The 19,366-nt window shown below is 44.4% G+C and overlaps 1 protein-coding gene across 4 annotated transcripts; it reads left to right on the top strand.

The window, feature by feature from the left end:
• Positions 1-490: 490 nt before the first annotated feature.
• On the top strand, positions 491-13,166 carry CCKBR (cholecystokinin B receptor). 4 transcript variants are annotated; one of them, XM_011972519.1, is made up of 6 exons: positions 491-1,172; positions 10,719-10,970; positions 11,145-11,394; positions 11,703-11,860; positions 12,065-12,393; positions 12,445-13,166. In XM_011972519.1, the coding sequence occupies exons 1-6, from the start codon at positions 1,022-1,024 to the stop codon at positions 12,589-12,591; spliced, it is 1,287 nt and encodes a 428-aa protein (XP_011827909.1). In that variant the 5' UTR covers positions 491-1,021; the 3' UTR covers positions 12,592-13,166. The 4 variants fall into 4 exon arrangements, with proteins under 4 accessions (XP_011827909.1, XP_011827908.1, XP_011827907.1 ...); XM_011972518.1 differs by having other exon boundaries at positions 12,065-13,166; XM_011972517.1 differs by having other exon boundaries at positions 11,703-11,875; positions 12,065-12,591.
• Positions 13,167-19,366: the final 6,200 nt, after the last annotated feature.

Raw genomic sequence — 19,366 nt, 5'->3', positions numbered from 1 at the left:
GACGGTGGAGAAAGCCAACCGTCTCCTCCTCTTTTGTCTGCGCTGGGCCGGCGTTAGAATTATATCCCATCTTCACGTTACTCGGGTTTATCCTTGTCAACTCTTGCCACCACCCCCAACTGCCCTCAACACCCAAGTCAGAAGCTGCCTCCCGGGAGCCCTTTCCCCTGGCAAGCCTCCCCTGGAGCCAAATCCCGGCCCCATCCCCACTCCCGCCCAGCTGTGGAGGGCTCCTTGGGAACCTTAAGTGGAAGCCTGAGTGTTGAGCCTCCGATAGGAGGTGAAGGTTGCGGAGACAGATGCAGGAGCTACCCTAGTCCCGCAGCGAGGAGCTGCAGGGAACTACGGTAGCAATAGTGTCACGGTCACTTCGGTCACTGCAACACAGTACCGTAAATGCGGCTCTAGGTGCAGACTAAAGCATCCGCGCCTCAGCAGGTGACGCACGCAGACCCGGTCTCCAACGCCACCTCCACGTTCCCTGATACACCAGAGAAAGATGTTGGATCCGTGGCAGCCGTCTCTACCCAACGCCTCCTACCCTCCCTTCCCCAAAACCTCCCGCTGCGCTGCCAACACTCTTGTCTTCTCTCTCTCTCTCTCTCTCTCTTTCTTTCTCTCTCTCTCTCTCTCTCTCTCTGTCGTTCCGGGGAATCGAGGGTGGGGGCGGGTGATAAAGAGAGGTGGGCAGGAGAGAAATCTCTAAGAGGAGACAGGACAGATCTAGGGAGGGGGCGAGCCTGGAGGACAGTCGCACAGGGAGGGGCAGAACTCCCGAGCCCGGGAGGGGGTGCACAGTCACCTGGTGGGACAGAAGCTGGCGGAGGGACGGGAACCCAGGCGGGGTGAGCCGCAGGAGAGTGGAAGGGCAGGCGCCTGGACTGGGGGCGGAGACCAGGCGGGGCAGGGAGGTGGGGGAGGAGGGCGGTGGGAGCCTGAGCCCATCGCAGCGTGAGCAGGTGGAGCCGCGGTGGGAGCCCGCCGGGCCGAGCAGAGTAAGGCGGCGGGCTCCGCGGGGGCCATGGAGCTGCTAAAGCTGAATCGGAGCGTGCAGGGAACCGGACCCGGGCCGGGGGCTTCCCTGTGCCTCCCGGCGGCGCCTCTCCTCAACAGCAGCAGTGTGGGCAACCTCAGCTGCGAGCCCCCTCGCATTCGCGGAGCCGGGACACGAGGTGGGTGCCCCCCTCATCCCCCTCCACAAGCTCTTTCTCACTGTACCCCAGAACACTAATAGAGTCCCCCCACGAGCTCCACACTATCTCCTCAAACGCCCACACCGTGCCCCTCAGCCCCCAAACAGCTCCCCTCACACCTTCACCCCCACAGCTCACAGGTTCATAGCTTCACACCACCTGGTCGGAACTCCCTTCACATCCTGGTCCCCTGATTACACCCAGAGCCGCTGCTTGCCCCAAAGCACAGCCCCTTCCCCAACACGCAGCCCCTCCTAGACACCAGTTAGAAGGCGAGGATCTCCTCTTGCCAACCCTGCAGATCTCCTTTTCCTTCTTACATCCAGTTCACAAAGCCACAACAGAGAAGGGAAGGAAGAAAGGAAGGCAGGATTGGGAAAAGAAGGGGGCTGGTTGAGGGAGGGAGCACTCTGGAAAGCTTGAATGGGAAACCGAAGATGTGATCACATCTGACACCTCAGCCCCCAGGCATCCCAAAAAAAAATCCTCAAATCTGATTTAGGCTGGACACTAGGAGATGCCCCTTAAAACTGCCTGTCTCCATTTCACTCCTCAAACCCCTCTGCCTCCCTAGTTGGAGCTTTCAAGGCTCTGTGCCCTCTCTCTTTGTCTGCAAGTAATGTCTCCAGCTATCTTCCAAGCTCCCTCTTCAGCCCTAGGCGAGGTGCTGGGGGTACAAGGCAAACTAGACCCAGTCTGGTCCCTCATGACCCATAGCCAAGTGCAGAGAGAAAAAAGCAAATGGAAAAATCACAGACACAGTGGAAATCCCATGAAAAGGTTTAAACTGTGGGCACCAAAAGAACTTCACAGAGGCTAGAATCTTGGAGCTGGGTCTTGAAGCTGAGTGGGCAGAAAAGGAAGGAGTGGGATTCTAGTGAAGGAAATAAATTTTTCTAAACTTGAGAAGGGAAAGTTGGAATAAATTGTAATCCAAGTATTTACCCCATGAAATAATCTATGCTTTCTCAGCCCAGTTGTTACACACTCACACTTGGATTTGTCATTCAGCCAATATTTATTGAACCAGAGATTGTGCTAGGCAGTGGGAATGTAAGTTGCACAAAACTGACACAATTCCTACTTCACAGAGCTCAAAGCTTAATGGGTGAGACAGACAAGCAGGGGATAGAAGCACAAAGTGGAAGAGCCTTGATAGGGAAAAGATAGTGGGAACACAAGTGGAGCACCTCTAGCCCAGCCTAGCCTCCGTGAGAATTAAGGTTGGCCTCTTAAGGAAATGAGATACAGAGTGAAAAAAATTAGGGAGATTGGCTCTAAGCTTCCTGTTGGGAAAAAAAAAAAGTATATATATGTGTGTGTGTGTGTGTGTGTGTGTATGTGTGTGTGTGTGTGTGTGTGTGTGTGTGTGTGTATATATATATAAGAGTCAGTCAAGTAAACAGGCAGAAGAGGCAGAAAGCATCCCAAATAAAAGATGTATAAAAAGCTCCAAGTTTGAATTCATGGCACTTTTATCCACTGTGACATAGTTTTGAGTGGCTACAACATATATCTTAAGAAGGGAATAATGAACAGGCTGGAGACCAGCCTAGAGAGTTTGCAGAGAGCCTACTAGACCTGACCATGGAATGTGGACTTTATCCTGAGGGCAATAGAAACTACTAAAAGATTCAGTAGCACTACCAGGATTAGTTCTATAATGTGGAGAATGGATTGGAAGACATGAGATGGAAGGCAGGGGGGTACTTTAGAAGGTTACTATATTACACTGGTTTAGGTGAAAGATGATGCTAGCTGAGACTAAGGTAATGGCAAGGGGGAGAGAGAGAGGTGTATAGATTTGAGAGCCTTTTCTGGAAATGGAATCAACAGATTAGAAGCAGAGAGGATGGAAGAGGTCAAGGGATGACATTCAGATTTCTAACTTGGACAATTGAATGGATATTGGTGCTATAGCAATTGTATACAATGAGCAAGATAACAAAACAGCAGAAATAGGTTTGGAAGAAGGAATTATGAATTCAGTTTGGAACCCATTGAGTCTAAATGTTAGTGGGACATCCAGGTGAGGTTGCCTAGTAAGCTATTGAATCCAGGGGTCTGGAACTTACAGGAGAGGTCTGAGGTGGAAATACAGACTTGAAGGTATTTGCCTACAGGAGGTAGAAGCCATGAGAATAGTTAAAATCATAATATTTTGTATAGAACGAGAAGAAAATAAGTCCTGGGTCAAGACTCTGCATAAGACCATTATTTAAAACCCTGGCGGAGAAAGGAGAATTTATGAAGGAGATTCAGATGAAACCGTCAGAAAGGCAGGAGTTATGCCCTTCCAGAAAGCAAGAAAAAGAGAGTTTCAAGCAGGTTGGGGTAAGCGATGTCAAATGCTATTGATGTAAGTTAGATAAATAAAAAACAGGACAGTCAGAACAGCATCTTTCAGATTCAGTAACAAGAAAATATTTAGGAGTTGTAGGTATTGAGGCTTGACTATAGTAAGTTGAAGATTGGGCTGGTGGGAGAGGGAGTTATGAGAAGTGAACCAGGGTATATAGCCAAAACTTTCAAATGTTTGGTAGAGAGAGAGAAAGAGAGAGAGAGAGAGAGAGAAAAGCAGGATATTGCCAAAAATAGCATGAGATTGAGGCAGCTGGGTTGGGGTAGGGGCGCGGGTATATGTGTAGATTTGTTGTGTGTGCGCGCACACATTTTAAAACAAGAGCTTTTAAAAGTGTTTGATGTTGATTGGGCCAAGAGAGGAAGATTGAAGGTGCAGATAAGAAAGGGGATAGTCAATACAGAAGAGTCCCTGTGAAAGCGGGATGTGAAGCAATTCAGAGCACAGGTGCAAAAATTTGCCTCACTTATCTAAATGCTTCTCACACATTCGGATGTTACCCAGCCAGTCAGATGTTACACACAGAGACCCTGTCAGCCACACTCACTCAGCTATTATCCCCACAGATGCATATGTTACCCAAGTTCACTCCAATGTTACCAATAGAAATTTGGATGTTACCACTTTATTCTTCTTATATAATCCATGCAGACTTGAGTATGACCCATGTTCACTCAGACAGTACCCACAGAAAGACAAATGTTACCACACTCACTTTAATATTGTCCGAAGTCATTTTGGTGTTACCCATCCATCAAACACTACTCACTTTCATTTTATTATTATCCACACACAATCAGATATTATCTATGCTCACTTAAGTAAGCTTTCCCCAGATACTACCCATAAAATTACAAATATTACTCTCACAGATAATATTACAGATAATACCCACAAAGGCTTAAATATTACTTACATTCACTCAGGTGCTCAGTTATTTCACTTATTCAGATTAACATCTTTTTTTTTTTTTTTTTTTTGAGACAGTCTCCCTCTGTTGCCCAGGCTGGGGTGCAGTAGCATGATCACGGCTCACTGCAGCCTTGACCTCCACAGGCTCAGGTGATCCTCCCACCTCAACCCCCTGAGTAGCTGGAACTACAGGCATGTGCCACCACAAGTGGCTAATTTTTTGTATTTTTTGTAGAGATAGGGTTTTTCCATGTTACCCAGGCTGGTCTCTAAATGCTTGACCTAAGAGATCTGCCAACCTCAGCCTTCCAAAGTGCTGGGATTACAGATATGAGCCACCATGTCTGGCCCAGATTAACATCTTAATTTAGTTTAACATGCTAACATCTATCCAAACTCAAATACTACCCATACATACTTGGATATTACTTCTGCTCAGTCAGCAATTTCTATCATTATCTGGATATTCCACTATTCACAAGTAGACCTCTGAATGTAATCTATGCTTCCTGAAGATGTTACCTACAAAATGTTATCTACAGAGAGTTGAATATTAACCTTTGCTCTTTCAAATGTTACTACACTTACTCGGATATTATCTAAACTTAAATGTAAGCCATATTCAATCGGATATTACCTATAAGCATGTAGCTGTTACCATTCTCCAGTTATTTCGTGACTTTCACCTACCTATATACTATTTCAAAGACTAAAGTATGCCCAACACTCACTCTGATATTACCTACACACCCTTGTATATTACTTCTGCCCCCTCAGTACCCACTATGTGGATTCCCCCATTCACCCAGCCACTACCCACAGTCAGTTGCATGTGATCCCTGCTTATCATAAAGACAAGGGTATTACTTTGATGCCTGTGTGCATGGGTGAACAGATCAAACATGCCAGTAGAATGCAGAATTTGAGGCATCAGCAGCTTCAGTGTTCTGTGGAGTTTTTCCTTAGGAAGGCTTGGTTTTCATTTTATGTCACATTGTCTGGATTTTTGTGCTCATACTTCTCTACCATTATCTAGACAGAACAAATACCGATCTTCTAAACACCAGAAGAAGAACTGAACTGTCCCAGTCTTCTGAGTCCCCTGGTCTGATGCCAGTTTTCCTCTCATCCCCAGGAAGATGATGAGATGATGCTCATGAGTAGACTATCAAGGCACTTGTGGATGTACTCCAGTAGGTGCTATCTCCCATCCTTCTGCCCATGCCTGTTTTCTAGTCACTGAAGCCACTGTCATCACTCATATTCCACCATGCAAACACACATCAATACACACACACACACACACACACACACACACGCATGCAAGTCTAATTCTGATTTATTTTGTGCATGACTTTTTAAACTAATAGATTATTTTTAGAGCAGTTTTAAGTTTACAAAAAGTACAGAGTGCCCATACACACACAAACACACATATATACAGAATTTACCCTATTATTAACAGCTTACATTAGTGTGGTACATTTGTCACAATTTATAAGCCAATATCAATACATTATTCACTAAATTCTAGAGTTTACATTAGGGTTCACTTTTTTGTGTTGTATGGTTTTGACAAATGTATAATGGCATGTATCCACCATTACAGTATCATACAGAATAGTTTCACTGCCCTAAAAATCCCCTGTGCTTCACCTATTTATCCCTCGCTCTGTCTCCCCAAACTCCTGGCTCTAAAATTGCTTTAAATTAGAATTTTTCACATTTCCAAACTGTTCAACAGCAAAGACCTGTGGAGACAGTGGTGGCTGGAAATAAGATAATAGCTAGGAATGTCCTGTAAAACAGCAAAACACTGCACAGTTGCTGGTCATTTTTACCGGGACTTTGTCTTCTACATTTCAGGAGTCCCCAAGCATATTGCGAACTTTATAAGGGTGAGATTTAGCTACATCTTTATGGTCCATCACAATTAGCCAAGCTCAAGGGCACACACATGGGACATATCAGCTGGATGAATGAATGAGAAATTGCTTCTTATACTTCACAGTACTGTACCAATTTGAGGTGTGGCAATTGCATCAATAATTAGTTGAAGAAAGACATCCACAGGCAGATGTAAGCAAGATAATGGACCTAGAAAGATTAAAGAGGTGGAGGCTGGGGGTGGGAGGACAATAGATTTGGAGGAGAAACAGTGAGTCCAAGATAAACCACAGCTTTTTTCTGAGTCCAAGGACCTCCCTGACAGAGGCCTCCCTCCTAAAGGTGCTTTATTCTCCACCATACACACTTATTACCGTCAAATTTTGTCACCTATAAGCCTTCCATAATCCTGCCTTACAGAGAGAGGCCCAGTTTCTAAAGGAAATATAGATGGTTTGCATATAAAAAACAAAAGCTATGCATCTGAAATCATAGCCTCTCACTGACCCCCACAAGGACCTTCCAACATGTGTCTCCAAAAAGACAGAGGCAAAGAAGAAGAAGAGAGGGCATGCTGAAGCACCTCTGCAGAGATGAGAGATGGATGAGGAGGGGGAAAGCAGGTGCACGTCTGTCTTGAAAGACAGAATCATCCAAGATTCATTAACAAGCATGTGTTGACTGCCTCCTTTGTGCTAGGGATGACAAGTGCTAGGGACATACTGGAGAGTGAGATGGACCTTGCCCCTGTCCTCAAGAAGCTCCTAGTCTAGTGGGGAAGACAGAGAATTACATACATACTAATGCAGTGAGAAATGACATGGTTGAGTAGAGAGAGAGGGAAAAAGAGGCATTTAGACTGAGATTTGATTAAGAAGGAGGCAGTATGGGTTGGGTGCGGTGGCTTAAACCTGTAATCCCAGCACTTTGGGAGGCCAAGGCAGGCGATCACCTGAGGTCGGGAGTTTGAGACCAGCCCTACCAACATGGAGAAACTCACCTCTACTAAAAATACAAAATTAGCTGGGCGTGGTGGTACATGCCTGTAATTCCAGCTACTCAGGAGGCTGAGGCAGGAGAATCGCTTGAACCCAGGAGGCAGAGGTTGCGGTGAGCCTAGATCATGCCATTGCACTCCAGCCTGGGCAACAAGAGCAAAACTCTGTCTCAAAAACAAAAACAAACAAACAAACAAAAAAACAAGGAGGCAGTATGATGAATGACAGAGCACTGCAGGAACAAACAGTAGGAGGCAAAGCACTTTAGGGATCAGGGACTTGGCTTCTATTCTGATTCAGCCCCTTATCAGGTGTGTGGTCTTGAGCAAAGAATGTTACTGCGGAGCTCAGTTTGGAAGATTTTATAAATAGCATTTATTTGATGCCTACAATTTCTAAATAAATTGGTTTTTGTTATGAGAAAATACAGTCATGCATTAACTAATGATGGGGATACCTTCTGAGAAATGCATCATTAGGTGATTTCATTGTGTAAATATCACAGAGAGTACTCACACAAACCTAGATGGTATAACCTACTACATACCTAGGCTATATGGTATAGCCTATTGCTCCCAGGCTACAAACCTATACAGTATATTACTGTGCTGAATATTGTAGGGAAGAGTAACACAATATTATGTATTTGTGTATCTAAACATAGAAAAGGTACAGTGAAAATACAGTATAAAAGATAAACCATCATACCCCTGTATAGGGCACGTACCATAAATGGAACTTGCAGGAGTAGATGTTGCTCTGGGTAAGTCAGTGAGTGGGTGGCGAGTGAATGTAAAGGCCTAGGACATACGGTACACTTCTGTAGACTTTATAAACACTGGATGCTTAGGCTGCACTAAATTTATTTTTCAAAATTTCCTTATTTAATAATAAATTAACCTTAGCACACTGTAACTTTGTACTTTATAAACTTTATGACTCTTTTGTAATAACACAGTGTAAAACAAAAAACACATTGTATGGCTATACAAAAATATTTTCTTTTTTTATACTCTTATCCTTTAAGCTTTTTTCTGTTTTTAACTTAAAAAAAAAAAAAAAAAAAAAAAAAAAAAAAAAAAAAAAAACCTTTCTGTTAAAACCAAGACACAAACACACACATTGGCCTACACAGGGTCAGAATAAATATTGCCATCTTCCACCTCCACATCTTGTCCCACTGGAAGGTCATCAGGGCAACACCACACATGGAGCTGTCATCTCCTATAGTAACAGTGCTTTATTCTGGAATACATCTTAAAGGACCTGCCTGAGGCTGTTTTATAGTTAACTTTTTAAAAAAAATAAGTAAGAGTATACTCTAAAATAATGATTGAAAGTATAATGTAGTAAATACATCAACCAGTCACACAGTCATTTATTATCACTATCAAGTATCATGTACATCATTGTATGTGCTAGACTTTTACATGACTGACAGCACAGTAGGTTTGTTTATACCAGTATCCCCACAAGCACATACATAATGCATTATGCTGCAATGTTACAATAACATAGCTAGGTGACAGAAATTTTTCAGCTCCATCATAATCTTTTGTTATTGTTGTTTTGGGTTTTATCTGAGACAGAGTCTCACTTTGTTGTGCAGGCTGGAGTGCAGTGGCACTATTACAGCTCACTGCAGCCTCGAACTCCTGGATTCAAGCAATCTTTCTGCCTCAAACTCCTGAGTAGCTATGACTATAGGCATGTGTCACCACACCCAGCTAATTTTTTATGTTTTGTAGAGATGGGGTTTTGCTATGTTGCTCAGGCTGATCTCAAGCTCCTGGCCTCAAGTGATCCTCCCGCCTTGGCCTCCCAAAGTGCTGGGATTACAAATATGAGCCACTGCACTCAGCTATTCATTATAATCTTATGAGACCACCATCGTATACGAAATTTGTCATTTACCAAAGCATCTTTATTCAGTGCATGGCTGTAGTTTTCAATTTGGGAGCTAAAATGAGGGTCAGAGTATAGGGCTCTGGAAGAGAGGACTGCAGCTTTGAGCCCTTTCTTCTCTGCAATCTAGGAGGCTCTGTCGGCTGCCCTCTCTACCTTCAAGCTCTAATTCCTCTCATGCTGAGGTCATAGGCATGTGATTCAGTCCTTTTCAATCCAATTTGATTTTATCTAAATCTGCTTGGTTGTGACGTAGTGGTCCAAAGATTAATCCATCTTTTAGTAGACAATGACACAAAAGAATGGGGTCAGCCTCCCAGCTCCTCTGCCTCACACAGGTGTCCCTCCTATGAGCTCTGACAGCACATTTTATATCCTTCAGCCTCATTCCTTATCACATCTGTTTATGTATCTGAATTTACTTCCCCACTGTGAGTTCTCAAATGTCAGGGAGCTTGTCGTGTTCATCTCTTTGTCCCCAGTGCCTAGCACAAAGGGAGTCCTCTGTAAATGTTTATAGAGTGAGAATGAATGTTTGGAGAGAATTAAAATACAAGGCAGAAGTAAAATAGGCTTTAACAGTTGTGTAAGAAACAGGCATGGGTCAGAGAAAGGGGAGAGTAATACCAAATGAGGTATCCAGAAGGGCCTTACAGAAGAAGTAGCAGTCACTTTGAGTCTTGACCAACAAGGGATGAATAGGAATTCACCAGATACAGAAAATAAGCTTGTCATGAGGGGTGGAAATTGTGAGGAGGGTTGGTGAAAGAGTATTCCGGTCTGAGAAACTAGCTTGAGCAGGAAGAGAGTCACAAGTGCAAATGATGCATTCAAGAAACTGTGTCATCCAGTGGCTTGCTTAAATGGCTGCAGTGCAGGGAGGGGGTAGGGGAGAAAGAGATTGGGAAGATCTTGATGACATTCTGAGGGGTTGCAGACAGTAGAGAATAAGCGAAGGATTTTTTTTGCTTTTGCCTTTAGAGAATAAAGACATGATCTGATGTGATTTAAAAGGCAGTGGGTTATCAACAGTGTAAAATACTCTAGAGAGGTCAAATAGAATAGGCTAAGAAAGGACCTTTGAATTTAGCAGTTAAAGATTAGTGTACTTGGGAAGAAGTATGCAGCGATAGGGTACAGAATATTGTATTGTAATAGATTGAAGAGCAAATGAGAAGACACAAATATCCTCTTAAGAAGTTTGGCTGCAAAGAGAAAGATTTGGAACAAACGTTGAGAAGAGGCAGGCTTTCTTAAGGAAGGGCAGAGTTGGGCCAATTTAACCAAACCTCAAGGGGTTAGAAAGCTAAAGGATTCAAGTTCACCTTTTACTGAGCAGTTCCTGGGTGGGGAATGTAGGCATCTGGCTGGGTAATGAGGGTTGGGGATAAGAGGGAAGGAGGGGGGTTTGGCTGAATGAGGGCTGACCACCTACTGCCACCTCTCCCTCTTCTTACCCAGAATTGGAGCTGGCCATTAGAATCACTCTTTACGCAGTGATCTTCCTGATGAGCGTTGGAGGAAACGTGCTCATCATCGTGGTCCTGGGACTGAGCCGCCGCCTGAGGACCGTCACCAATGCCTTCCTACTCTCACTGGCAGTCAGCGACCTTCTGCTGGCTGTGGCTTGCATGCCCTTCACCCTCCTGCCCAATCTCATGGGCACATTCATCTTTGGCACAGTTATCTGCAAGGCGGTTTCCTACTTCATGGGTGGGTGAGACAACCACGCACCCCCATTTGCCATTCTCCCCTCCTAAAGCTCTTGTGGATGTAGGGGTCCTCCCATTACAGCCCATTGGCAGGGAGGGGTGTGAGGAAGTCCCACTGATGGTTGTGCAGCGCAAGTTTCCTAGGTGACTCCCTCCTGTCTCTTCCCTTGTTTAGGGGTGTCTGTGAGCGTGTCCACGCTAAGCCTCGTGGCCATAGCACTGGAGCGGTACAGCGCCATCTGCCGACCACTGCAGGCACGAGTATGGCAGACGCGCTCCCACGCAGCTCGCGTGATCGTAGCGACGTGGCTGCTGTCCGGACTACTCATGGTGCCCTACCCCGTGTACACCGTCGTGCAACCAGTGGGCCCTCGTGTGCTACAGTGCGTGCATCGCTGGCCCAGTGCACGGGTCCGCCAGACCTGGTGAGCTTACCCACAAATTATCCTAGGAATTCCTTTGTCACCCCTATTAGATGATTACGACCATTGCCCAGAATCTTCCTCCAGCTGCCCGGAGAATTACCATGCCAATTCCTATTCCGCATCCACCACCCTGGAGTTCCAGTTTGGGTCTCTTCTGCAGTTCTCTCTCCCTTCCCAGTGGCACCCCCAAATCCTACTCCTATTTCAGGTACCTGGCCACAGCCCTAGAAACACCAGTCCTTGGCTTTTTCTCCATCTGTGATTATAGCTGAACAGAAACCCAAGTGATCTGTCTGTCTTGCCTTCAGGTCCGTACTGCTGCTCCTGCTCTTGTTCTTCATCCCGGGTGTGGTTATGGCCGTGGCCTATGGGCTTATCTCTCGCGAGCTCTACTTAGGGCTTCGCTTTGACGGTGACAGTGACAGCGAGAGCCAAAGCAGGGTCCGAAGCCAAGGCAGGCTGCCAGGTGGGGCTGGACCAGGTGAGCAAAATCTGGAAGAGGCGGAGCTTTGGAGGGCGACAGGGCCTGCTGGAGTGGGTGGGGCTAAAATGGAGGTGAGAAAAAAGCTGGAAATGGGGTTACGGCTGGGAGCGGAGGTCAGGTGGGGACTGGGCTGGAAACTAGGAGGACTCTTGCCTTTTTCTCTGACCGCCCACCCTCTGTGCTCAGGTGCTATTCACCAGAACGGGCGTTGCCAGTCTGAGACTGGCGCGGTTGGCGAAGACAGTGATGGCTGCTATGTGCAACTTCCGCGTTCCCGGCCTGCACTGGAGCTGTCGGCGCTGACGGCTCCTGGGCCCGGCTCCCGGCCCACCCAGGCCAAGCTGCTGGCTAAGAAGCGCGTGGTGCGAATGTTGCTGGTGATCGTTGTGCTTTTTTTTCTGTGTTGGTTGCCAGTTTATAGTGCCAACACGTGGCGCGCCTTTGATGGCCTGGGTGCACACAGAGCACTCTCAGGTGCTCCTATCTCCTTCATTCACTTGCTGAGCTATGCCTCGGCCTGTGTGAACCCCCTGGTCTACTGCTTCATGCACCGTCGCTTTCGCCAGGCCTGCCTGGAAACGTGCGCTCGCTGCTGCCCCCGGCCTCCACGAGCTCGCCCCAGGCCTCTTCCCGATGAGGACCCTCCCACTCCATCCATTGCTTCGCTGTCCAGGCTTAGCTACACTACCATCAGCACACTGGGCCCTGGATGAGGAGTAGAGGGGCCGTGGGGGCTGAGGCAGGGCAAATGACAAGTACTGACCCTTCCAGACACACAAAACACAAACCACAACTGACGCAGGAGACCGACACCCAAAGCATGGACTAACCCCAAAGCACAGGAAAAGGTAGGTTATGTGACACAAAAGGAACAAGAATGGAGCAGTACACAGGAAAGGAGGCATGCCTCTGATACAGGACTGAGCCTGACCCATAGAAACATGACACTGACAGACACAGCATCCCTAGCAGTGAACTATTTCTACACAGTGGGAACTCTGACAAGTGCTGACCTGCCTCTCACACACAGATTAATGGCACTGATTGTTTTAGAGACTATGGAGCCTGGCACAGGACTGACTCTGGGATGCTCCTAGTTTGAGCTCACAATGCCCTTTCCCAATCAGTACTGAAAATACCATCAGGCCTAATCTCATACCTCTGACCAACAGACCATTCTGCACTGAAAACGTTCTTCATTCCTTTCCAGTTAAGGACCGTGGCCCTGCCCTCTCCTTCCTTACCCAAACTGTTCAAGAGATAATAAATTATTTGGCTTCCTCCTGAACTTCCTTTCTGGATTCTTTTGGGGCAGGTGAGGAGGCAAGGATTTTGCAGTATCCTTCTGTCAGTTCTCTCCCACTGTTGCACACCACTGTGCACAACCCCTTGCCAGAAAGCCCAGCCTCTGAGGCTCAATGTGACTGTGCATATTCTTTCTGGATTTTCATCCTCTACCTACATTCCAGTGTTGCAGTAACTGTGAATGGGGATGGAAAATGGCATATCCATGACGTATCATGATTCCTGATCACATTATCCCAAAGTGGTGCCACTGTTAAGATACTATATTAATGGATACTTGTTAAATTTTGATGAAAAGATAAAAGAAGAAGCACTGTATAGTAAGACTAAGTTTATTCAGTGTGTGTGTGAAACACCAGAGATCAGACCATGACAAGTATACAGAAGTTAATTAAAGAGTAGGGATTTTTTACTGTACTCTTTTCTCCAGTGTCAAAACCTGGCCAAGATTCTGCCAAATGGAAGCACTCTTAGCAGCTACAACAAAAAAGAACTGAATAGGAGTCTGAGAACCTAGTCTCCCTTTTACTACAAGAATGATCTAGCCCGAGACAGGCAAAAACCAGCAATATCACCTCTCCACACACAATGACAAATGAGGAAGAACAGGAACTGAGGACCTCACTAAGGAGACATACATGGATAATCAGAGGCATAGTATATTGGAGGAGGGGTCTTTTGATGCTTCATCTTGTAACCGATAGGGGAAACTGAGGCCCAGAGCAGGAAGGTAAGCTGCCCAAAGTCATACAGTAAGTTAGAGCAAGATAAAATAATGGTGTTGAAGTAGACACTGGGCTGGAGATGGGAAAAAGATCCACCCATGAGGAGCAGAAACAAGTTTTGTGGGACCTAAAGTTTATAAAATTGGGTGCTCTTTTTTTAAGAAAGAAAAAGAACACAAAGTTACAGATACAAGATTACTGAGACCCTGACCAGGGCCTTGAAAGGGGCCTGTGCAAGTGATAAGCCCTCAGTTTTAGGCCTCATTCACTTCACAGCCAATATGCCCTAAAATACACCCACTAACTACCCTGGAGAAGGCTGCATGGAGTAGAGGACAGTGAGAAAGGAGAGTGGTTCTTCTGTTTATCAGTGCTGAGGTTGTTCCCATCCCTCATTTCTACAGGATTCTGGGCTGCAAGAGGCAGGAAGAAGGAAGAAAAGGAGGGAGAAGGCGTTCCAAGCTGTCAGCTATGACAGAGATGGTTAAAAATAGAATCCCAGCTGGTCTGTGGAGCCGCAGGCAGATATTGGGCCTTTCTCTCTCATGCCACCTTCTCTGTGAGGTGGGAGTAGGCTGGCCCATAGGCTCCCTAGCACTCCACCATCCCTTCTAAAGACTGCCTGGGGCTGTTGCCCCCTCTAGCTGGAGCCTGGGCTCCAGATGACCATGAAATGGCAGCCGGAAGCTGGGTAGGGGAGGGCTGGGTCTACAGAATACTTGTACCTCCATCACCCCACTCCATGCCCTATTCAGCTGTCAGATATGGACTCTTAAGCTCCTTCCATCTATTTTCCATTTCTAGGAATCTGATAAAACATATCAGGTCTAGATTTAATATCACTGTCCCGATGAAGTCCTACTTTGTCATTCTGGCAAAGTTTGTATGCTCATATTGTACTTACTGCTTTCTCTCTTTTGCCATAGTCATGTGTGTTCCTGCCTAATTTCTCCTATCAGCCTAGGAGCAGCATCGTGTAGTAGGAAGATGACTGAGCCTGGTTGGGTGATAGAGGAGGGTAGTGGTAAGATCTAATTCTATGTGATAGGCACTTTATATACACTGATTCATTTCATTCTCTGAATACTTCCACAGAACATTTCTCCTCAATCAAAAGACAAATAAAGTGAAGCTAAGAAAGCTTAAGGGAGTTATATGAGGTCCTACAGCCAGAATACAGCCAAGAATTGAGCTTCGGTATCTGACTTCAAAGCTTTTTCTCTTGCCATTATAGTGTGTTGCCCTCTTTCAAGTCTTTCCAGTCCTAGGTGTGTCTTTTAAAAGTTGTGTGATTTTTTGCACATTATCTAAATGAGTTTTAGGCTCAGGTGTCAAACGGTAATATTATATTAACCTTACACTGCCATTTTGAAAATTAAGTAAAATCATGCATACAAAGTGCTTATCATTGTATCAGGCACATAGCATAAAAAGAGTTAGTTGCATCAGGACTGGGAGGAAGCAAAAGCACCAGGAAACAAGGCCTTCTGTAGACAGGTAGCCACCCATAATTGAATGGGACAGAACTCAGGGTACAAGGGGAGGCTCAGAGCTTGTTATGAGATGATATTAGAAAGTGATATGTGTAGGCAAATAAATGGTAGGAAAAAAAAAGAAAGTGTTGTACAGTGGAATAAAACTAGAAATCAAAAACAAGAAAAGTTTTGGAAACTATACAAACACATGGAAATTAAATAATATGTTCCTGAATGACAGTTGATCAATGAAGAAATTAAGAAAAAATGAAAACTTCCTTGAAACAAATGATGATGATAATGAAAATACAACATACCAAAACCTATGGCATACAGCAAAAGCAGTACTAACAGAGAAGTTTATAGCTTACCTAGTCAAAAAAGAAGAAAAACTTCAAATAGACAGCCTAATGATAATTTTAAAGAACTAGCAAAGCAAGAACAAATCAAACCCAAAATTAGCAGAAGAAAAGAAATAATAAATATCAGACCAGAACTAAGTGAATTTGAAATGAAGAAAAACATCAAAAGATCAATGAAACAAAAGGTTGGCCTTTTGAACTTTTTGAACTTTTGATAAACTTTTAACTAGAATAAGAAAAAAGAGAGAAGACCCAAATATATAAAAGCAGACATGAAAAAGGAACATTATGACTGATACTGCAGAAATTCAAAGAATCATTACTGACGACTGTGAACAACTATATGCCAATAAATTGGAAAATCTAGATGAAATAAATTCCTAGACACATAAAATCTACCAAGATTGAACCAGAAAGAAATCCAAAACCTGGCCGGGCACAGAGGCTCACGCCTGTAATCCCAGCACTTTGGGAGGCCGAGGCAGGCAGATCACCTGAGGTAGGGAGTTCAAGACCAGCCTAATCAACATGGAGAAACCCCATCTCTACTAAAAATACAAAAATTAGCCAGGCGTGGTGGTGCATGCCTGTAATCCTAGCTACTCGTGAGGCTGAGGCAGGAGAATCGCTTGAACCCGTGAAGCGGAGGTTGCAGTGAGCCAAGATCGTGCCATTGCACTCCAGCCTGGGCAACAAGAGCGAAACTCTGTCTCAAGAAAAATAAAATAAAATAAAATAAATCCAAAACCTGAATAGACTAAAAACGAGTAATTACATTGAAGCCATAATAAAAAGTCTCCCAGAAAAGAAAAGCACGAGACCCAATAGCTTCACTGCTTAATTCTACTACACATTTAAAGAATGAATACCAATTCTACTCAAACTATTCCAAAAAAGAGAGGAGAGAATACTTCCAAACTCATTCTATGAGGCAAGTATTACCCCAATACCAAAACCAGACAAATATACATCATAAAAGAAAACTTCCAACAGACATATGAAAAAATGCTCATCATCACCCACCATCAGAGAAATGCAAATCAAAACCACAATGAGATACTATCTCACACCAGTTAGAATGGCAATCATTAAAAAAATCAGGAAACAACAGGTACTGGAGAGGATGTGGAGAAATAGGAACACTTTTACACTGTTGGTGGGACTGTAAACTAGTTCAACCATTGTGGAAAACAGTGTGCCGATTCCTCAAGGATCTAGAACTAGAAATACCATTTGACCCAGCTATCCCATTACTGGGTATATACCCAAAGGATTATAAGTCATGCTGCTATAAAGACACATGCACACATATGTTTATTGCGGCACTATTCACAATAGCAAAGACTTGGAACCAACCCAAGGCAGGGGACAAGGGATTAATAACCAGAATATATAAAGAGCTCAAACAACTTTATAGGAAAAAATCTAATAATCTGATCAAAAAATGGGTAAAAGATTTGAATAGACATTTCTCAAAATGTACAGATGGCAAACAGGCACAAAAAAGGTGCTCAATATCACTGATCATCAGAGAAATGCAAATCAAAACTACAATGAGATATCATTTCACACCAGTTAAATGGTTTTTATCCAAAAGATAGGCAATAACAAATGCTGGCGACAATGTCGAGAAAAGGGAACCTTCATACACTGTTGGTGGGAATGTAAATTAGTAAGTCACTGTGGATAACATTTTGGAGATTCCTCAAAAGACTGAAATAGAGCTACCACAGGATTCAACAATCTCACTCCTAGGTATGTACCCAAAAGAAATGAAATCAGAGGGGCCAAGCTCGGTGGCTCATGCCTGTAATCCCAGCACTTTGGGAGGCCAAGGCAGATGGATCACCTGAGGTCAGGAGTTCGAGACCACCCTGACCAACAAGGTGAAACCCCATCTCTACTAAAAATACAAAAATTAACCGGGCATGGTGGTGTGTGCCTGTAATCCCAGCTACTCAGGAGGCTGAGACAGGAGAATCGCTTCAACCCGGGAGGCGGAGGTTGCAGTGAGCCGAGATCACGCCACTGCACTCCAGCCTGGGCGAAGGAGCAAGACTTAGTCTCAAAAAAAAAAAAAAAAAGACATGAAATCAGAGATATCTGCACTCTCATGTTTATTGCAGCACTATTCACAGCTAAGATTTGGAAGCAACCTAAGTGTCCATCAACAGATGAATGGATAAAGAAAATGTAGTACATATACACAATAGAGTACTACTATTCAGCCATAAAAAGGAATGAGATCACGTGATCATGTCATTTACAACAACACTCATGGATGGTCATTATGTTGAGTGAAATAAACCAGGTACAGAAAGACAAACTTCGCATGGTCTCACTTAATTGTGGGAGCTAAAATTTAAAACAATTGAACTCATTGAGATAGAGAGTAGAAGGATGGTTACCAGAGGCTGCAAAGGGTAATGGGGGAGCGGAGGGGAAGTGAGAATGGTTAATAAGTACCAAAAAAATTTAGAATGAATAAGACACAGTATTTGGAGCACAACAGGGTGACTATAGTCAAAAATAATTTAATTATACATTTGAAAATAACTTAGAGTATTCAATCATTTGTAACAAAAAAGATAAATGCTTGAGGTGATAGATACCCCATTTATTCTTAAGTGATTATTATACATTGCATCCCTGTATCAAAATATATACACCTACTATGTACCCACAAAAATTAAAAATTAAAAAATTTTTAAGTGGTGGAGTCAGGATTTGAACCCATGTCTGCCTGATCCCAAAGGCCGTGCTCTTTTCACTAGATATTCTGACTCTGCCTAGAGTGATCATTCAGGGCTGGAAAGAAATGAACTGGTTGGGAGCAATTTGAAATCACTCAAGACTCTTCCCTCAGCCCAATGTAGAAGAAAAGAGGTTTAAGTCTATAACTCTGCAAACTTCGATCCCTCAGCAAACCCCAGGTGTACCGTCCTGGCAGGGAAGTCCTCGTCTTGTTTATGGATTAACAAGACGGGGAGTAGCCATACTGGAAATCTCACTCACAACCTTCTAAGAAAGCAGGTTTCTTGCTAAGATTCAGAAACTCTGGGTGATATGGGGACAAACCAAAGAAAGGGAAGTGTTACAGTAAACATACACAGGATGAACCTTAGGCCAGAAGATGGCACCTCTCACAGACACCTCCAACAAGAGTCTTGAATGACCACACACTAATAGCTAATAACGGTTAGTTATTATATGTTTGACTAGTAGGGAACAAGAGACACTTTATGGAAAAACTTCGTTCCTTCAAGCTATCTATAGGAGAGAGCAGGTGGGAGGGAAGGCAAGAAAGTAGAAGGGGTGGGGAGAAACCAGGTACCATTTGGGGTCTAAACTTTGTTGCTGAGACACACTGCCTAGAGCTGGGACCTCCTAGAGACTGTAACCCGTACTACAGATGCTAGCCATCCTTTGACTGCTTCCTGCTCTCTGAGCCTCATTCACTGCCTCTCAACCCTAAGAAGCACTTGGTCAGCCAGACTCTTGTTTCATCACTAGCAACATGCACAAAGATTAGCACTTCCATCTCAATAGGGCCCAATCGTTTGGAAACAAAATGCTAACCCAGCCATATAGCCACATCTTCAGGGCAGGAAATAGTTAACC

The sequence above is a fragment of the Mandrillus leucophaeus genome, unplaced genomic scaffold, assembly GCF_000951045.1.
Source record: "Mandrillus leucophaeus isolate KB7577 unplaced genomic scaffold, Mleu.le_1.0 Scaffold1296, whole genome shotgun sequence".
In the NCBI taxonomy this organism is placed as follows: Eukaryota; Metazoa; Chordata; class Mammalia; order Primates; family Cercopithecidae; genus Mandrillus; species Mandrillus leucophaeus.
Note: the sequence above shows the minus strand (reverse complement) of the source record. Positions and strands in the feature narration are given on the sequence as shown.

Coding starts and splice junctions, on each gene's coding strand:
- CCKBR (XM_011972517.1), top strand. CDS start 1,022: ATGGAGCTGCTAAAGCTGAATCGGAGCGTGCAGGGAACCGGACCCGGG. Junction 11,395..11,702: donor GCACGGGTCCGCCAGACCTG/GTGAGCTTACCC, acceptor TCTTGCCTTCAG/GTCCGTACTGCTGCTCCTGC. Junction 11,876..12,064: donor GCCAGGTGGGGCTGGACCAG/GTGAGCAAAATC, acceptor CTCTGTGCTCAG/GTGCTATTCACCAGAACGGG.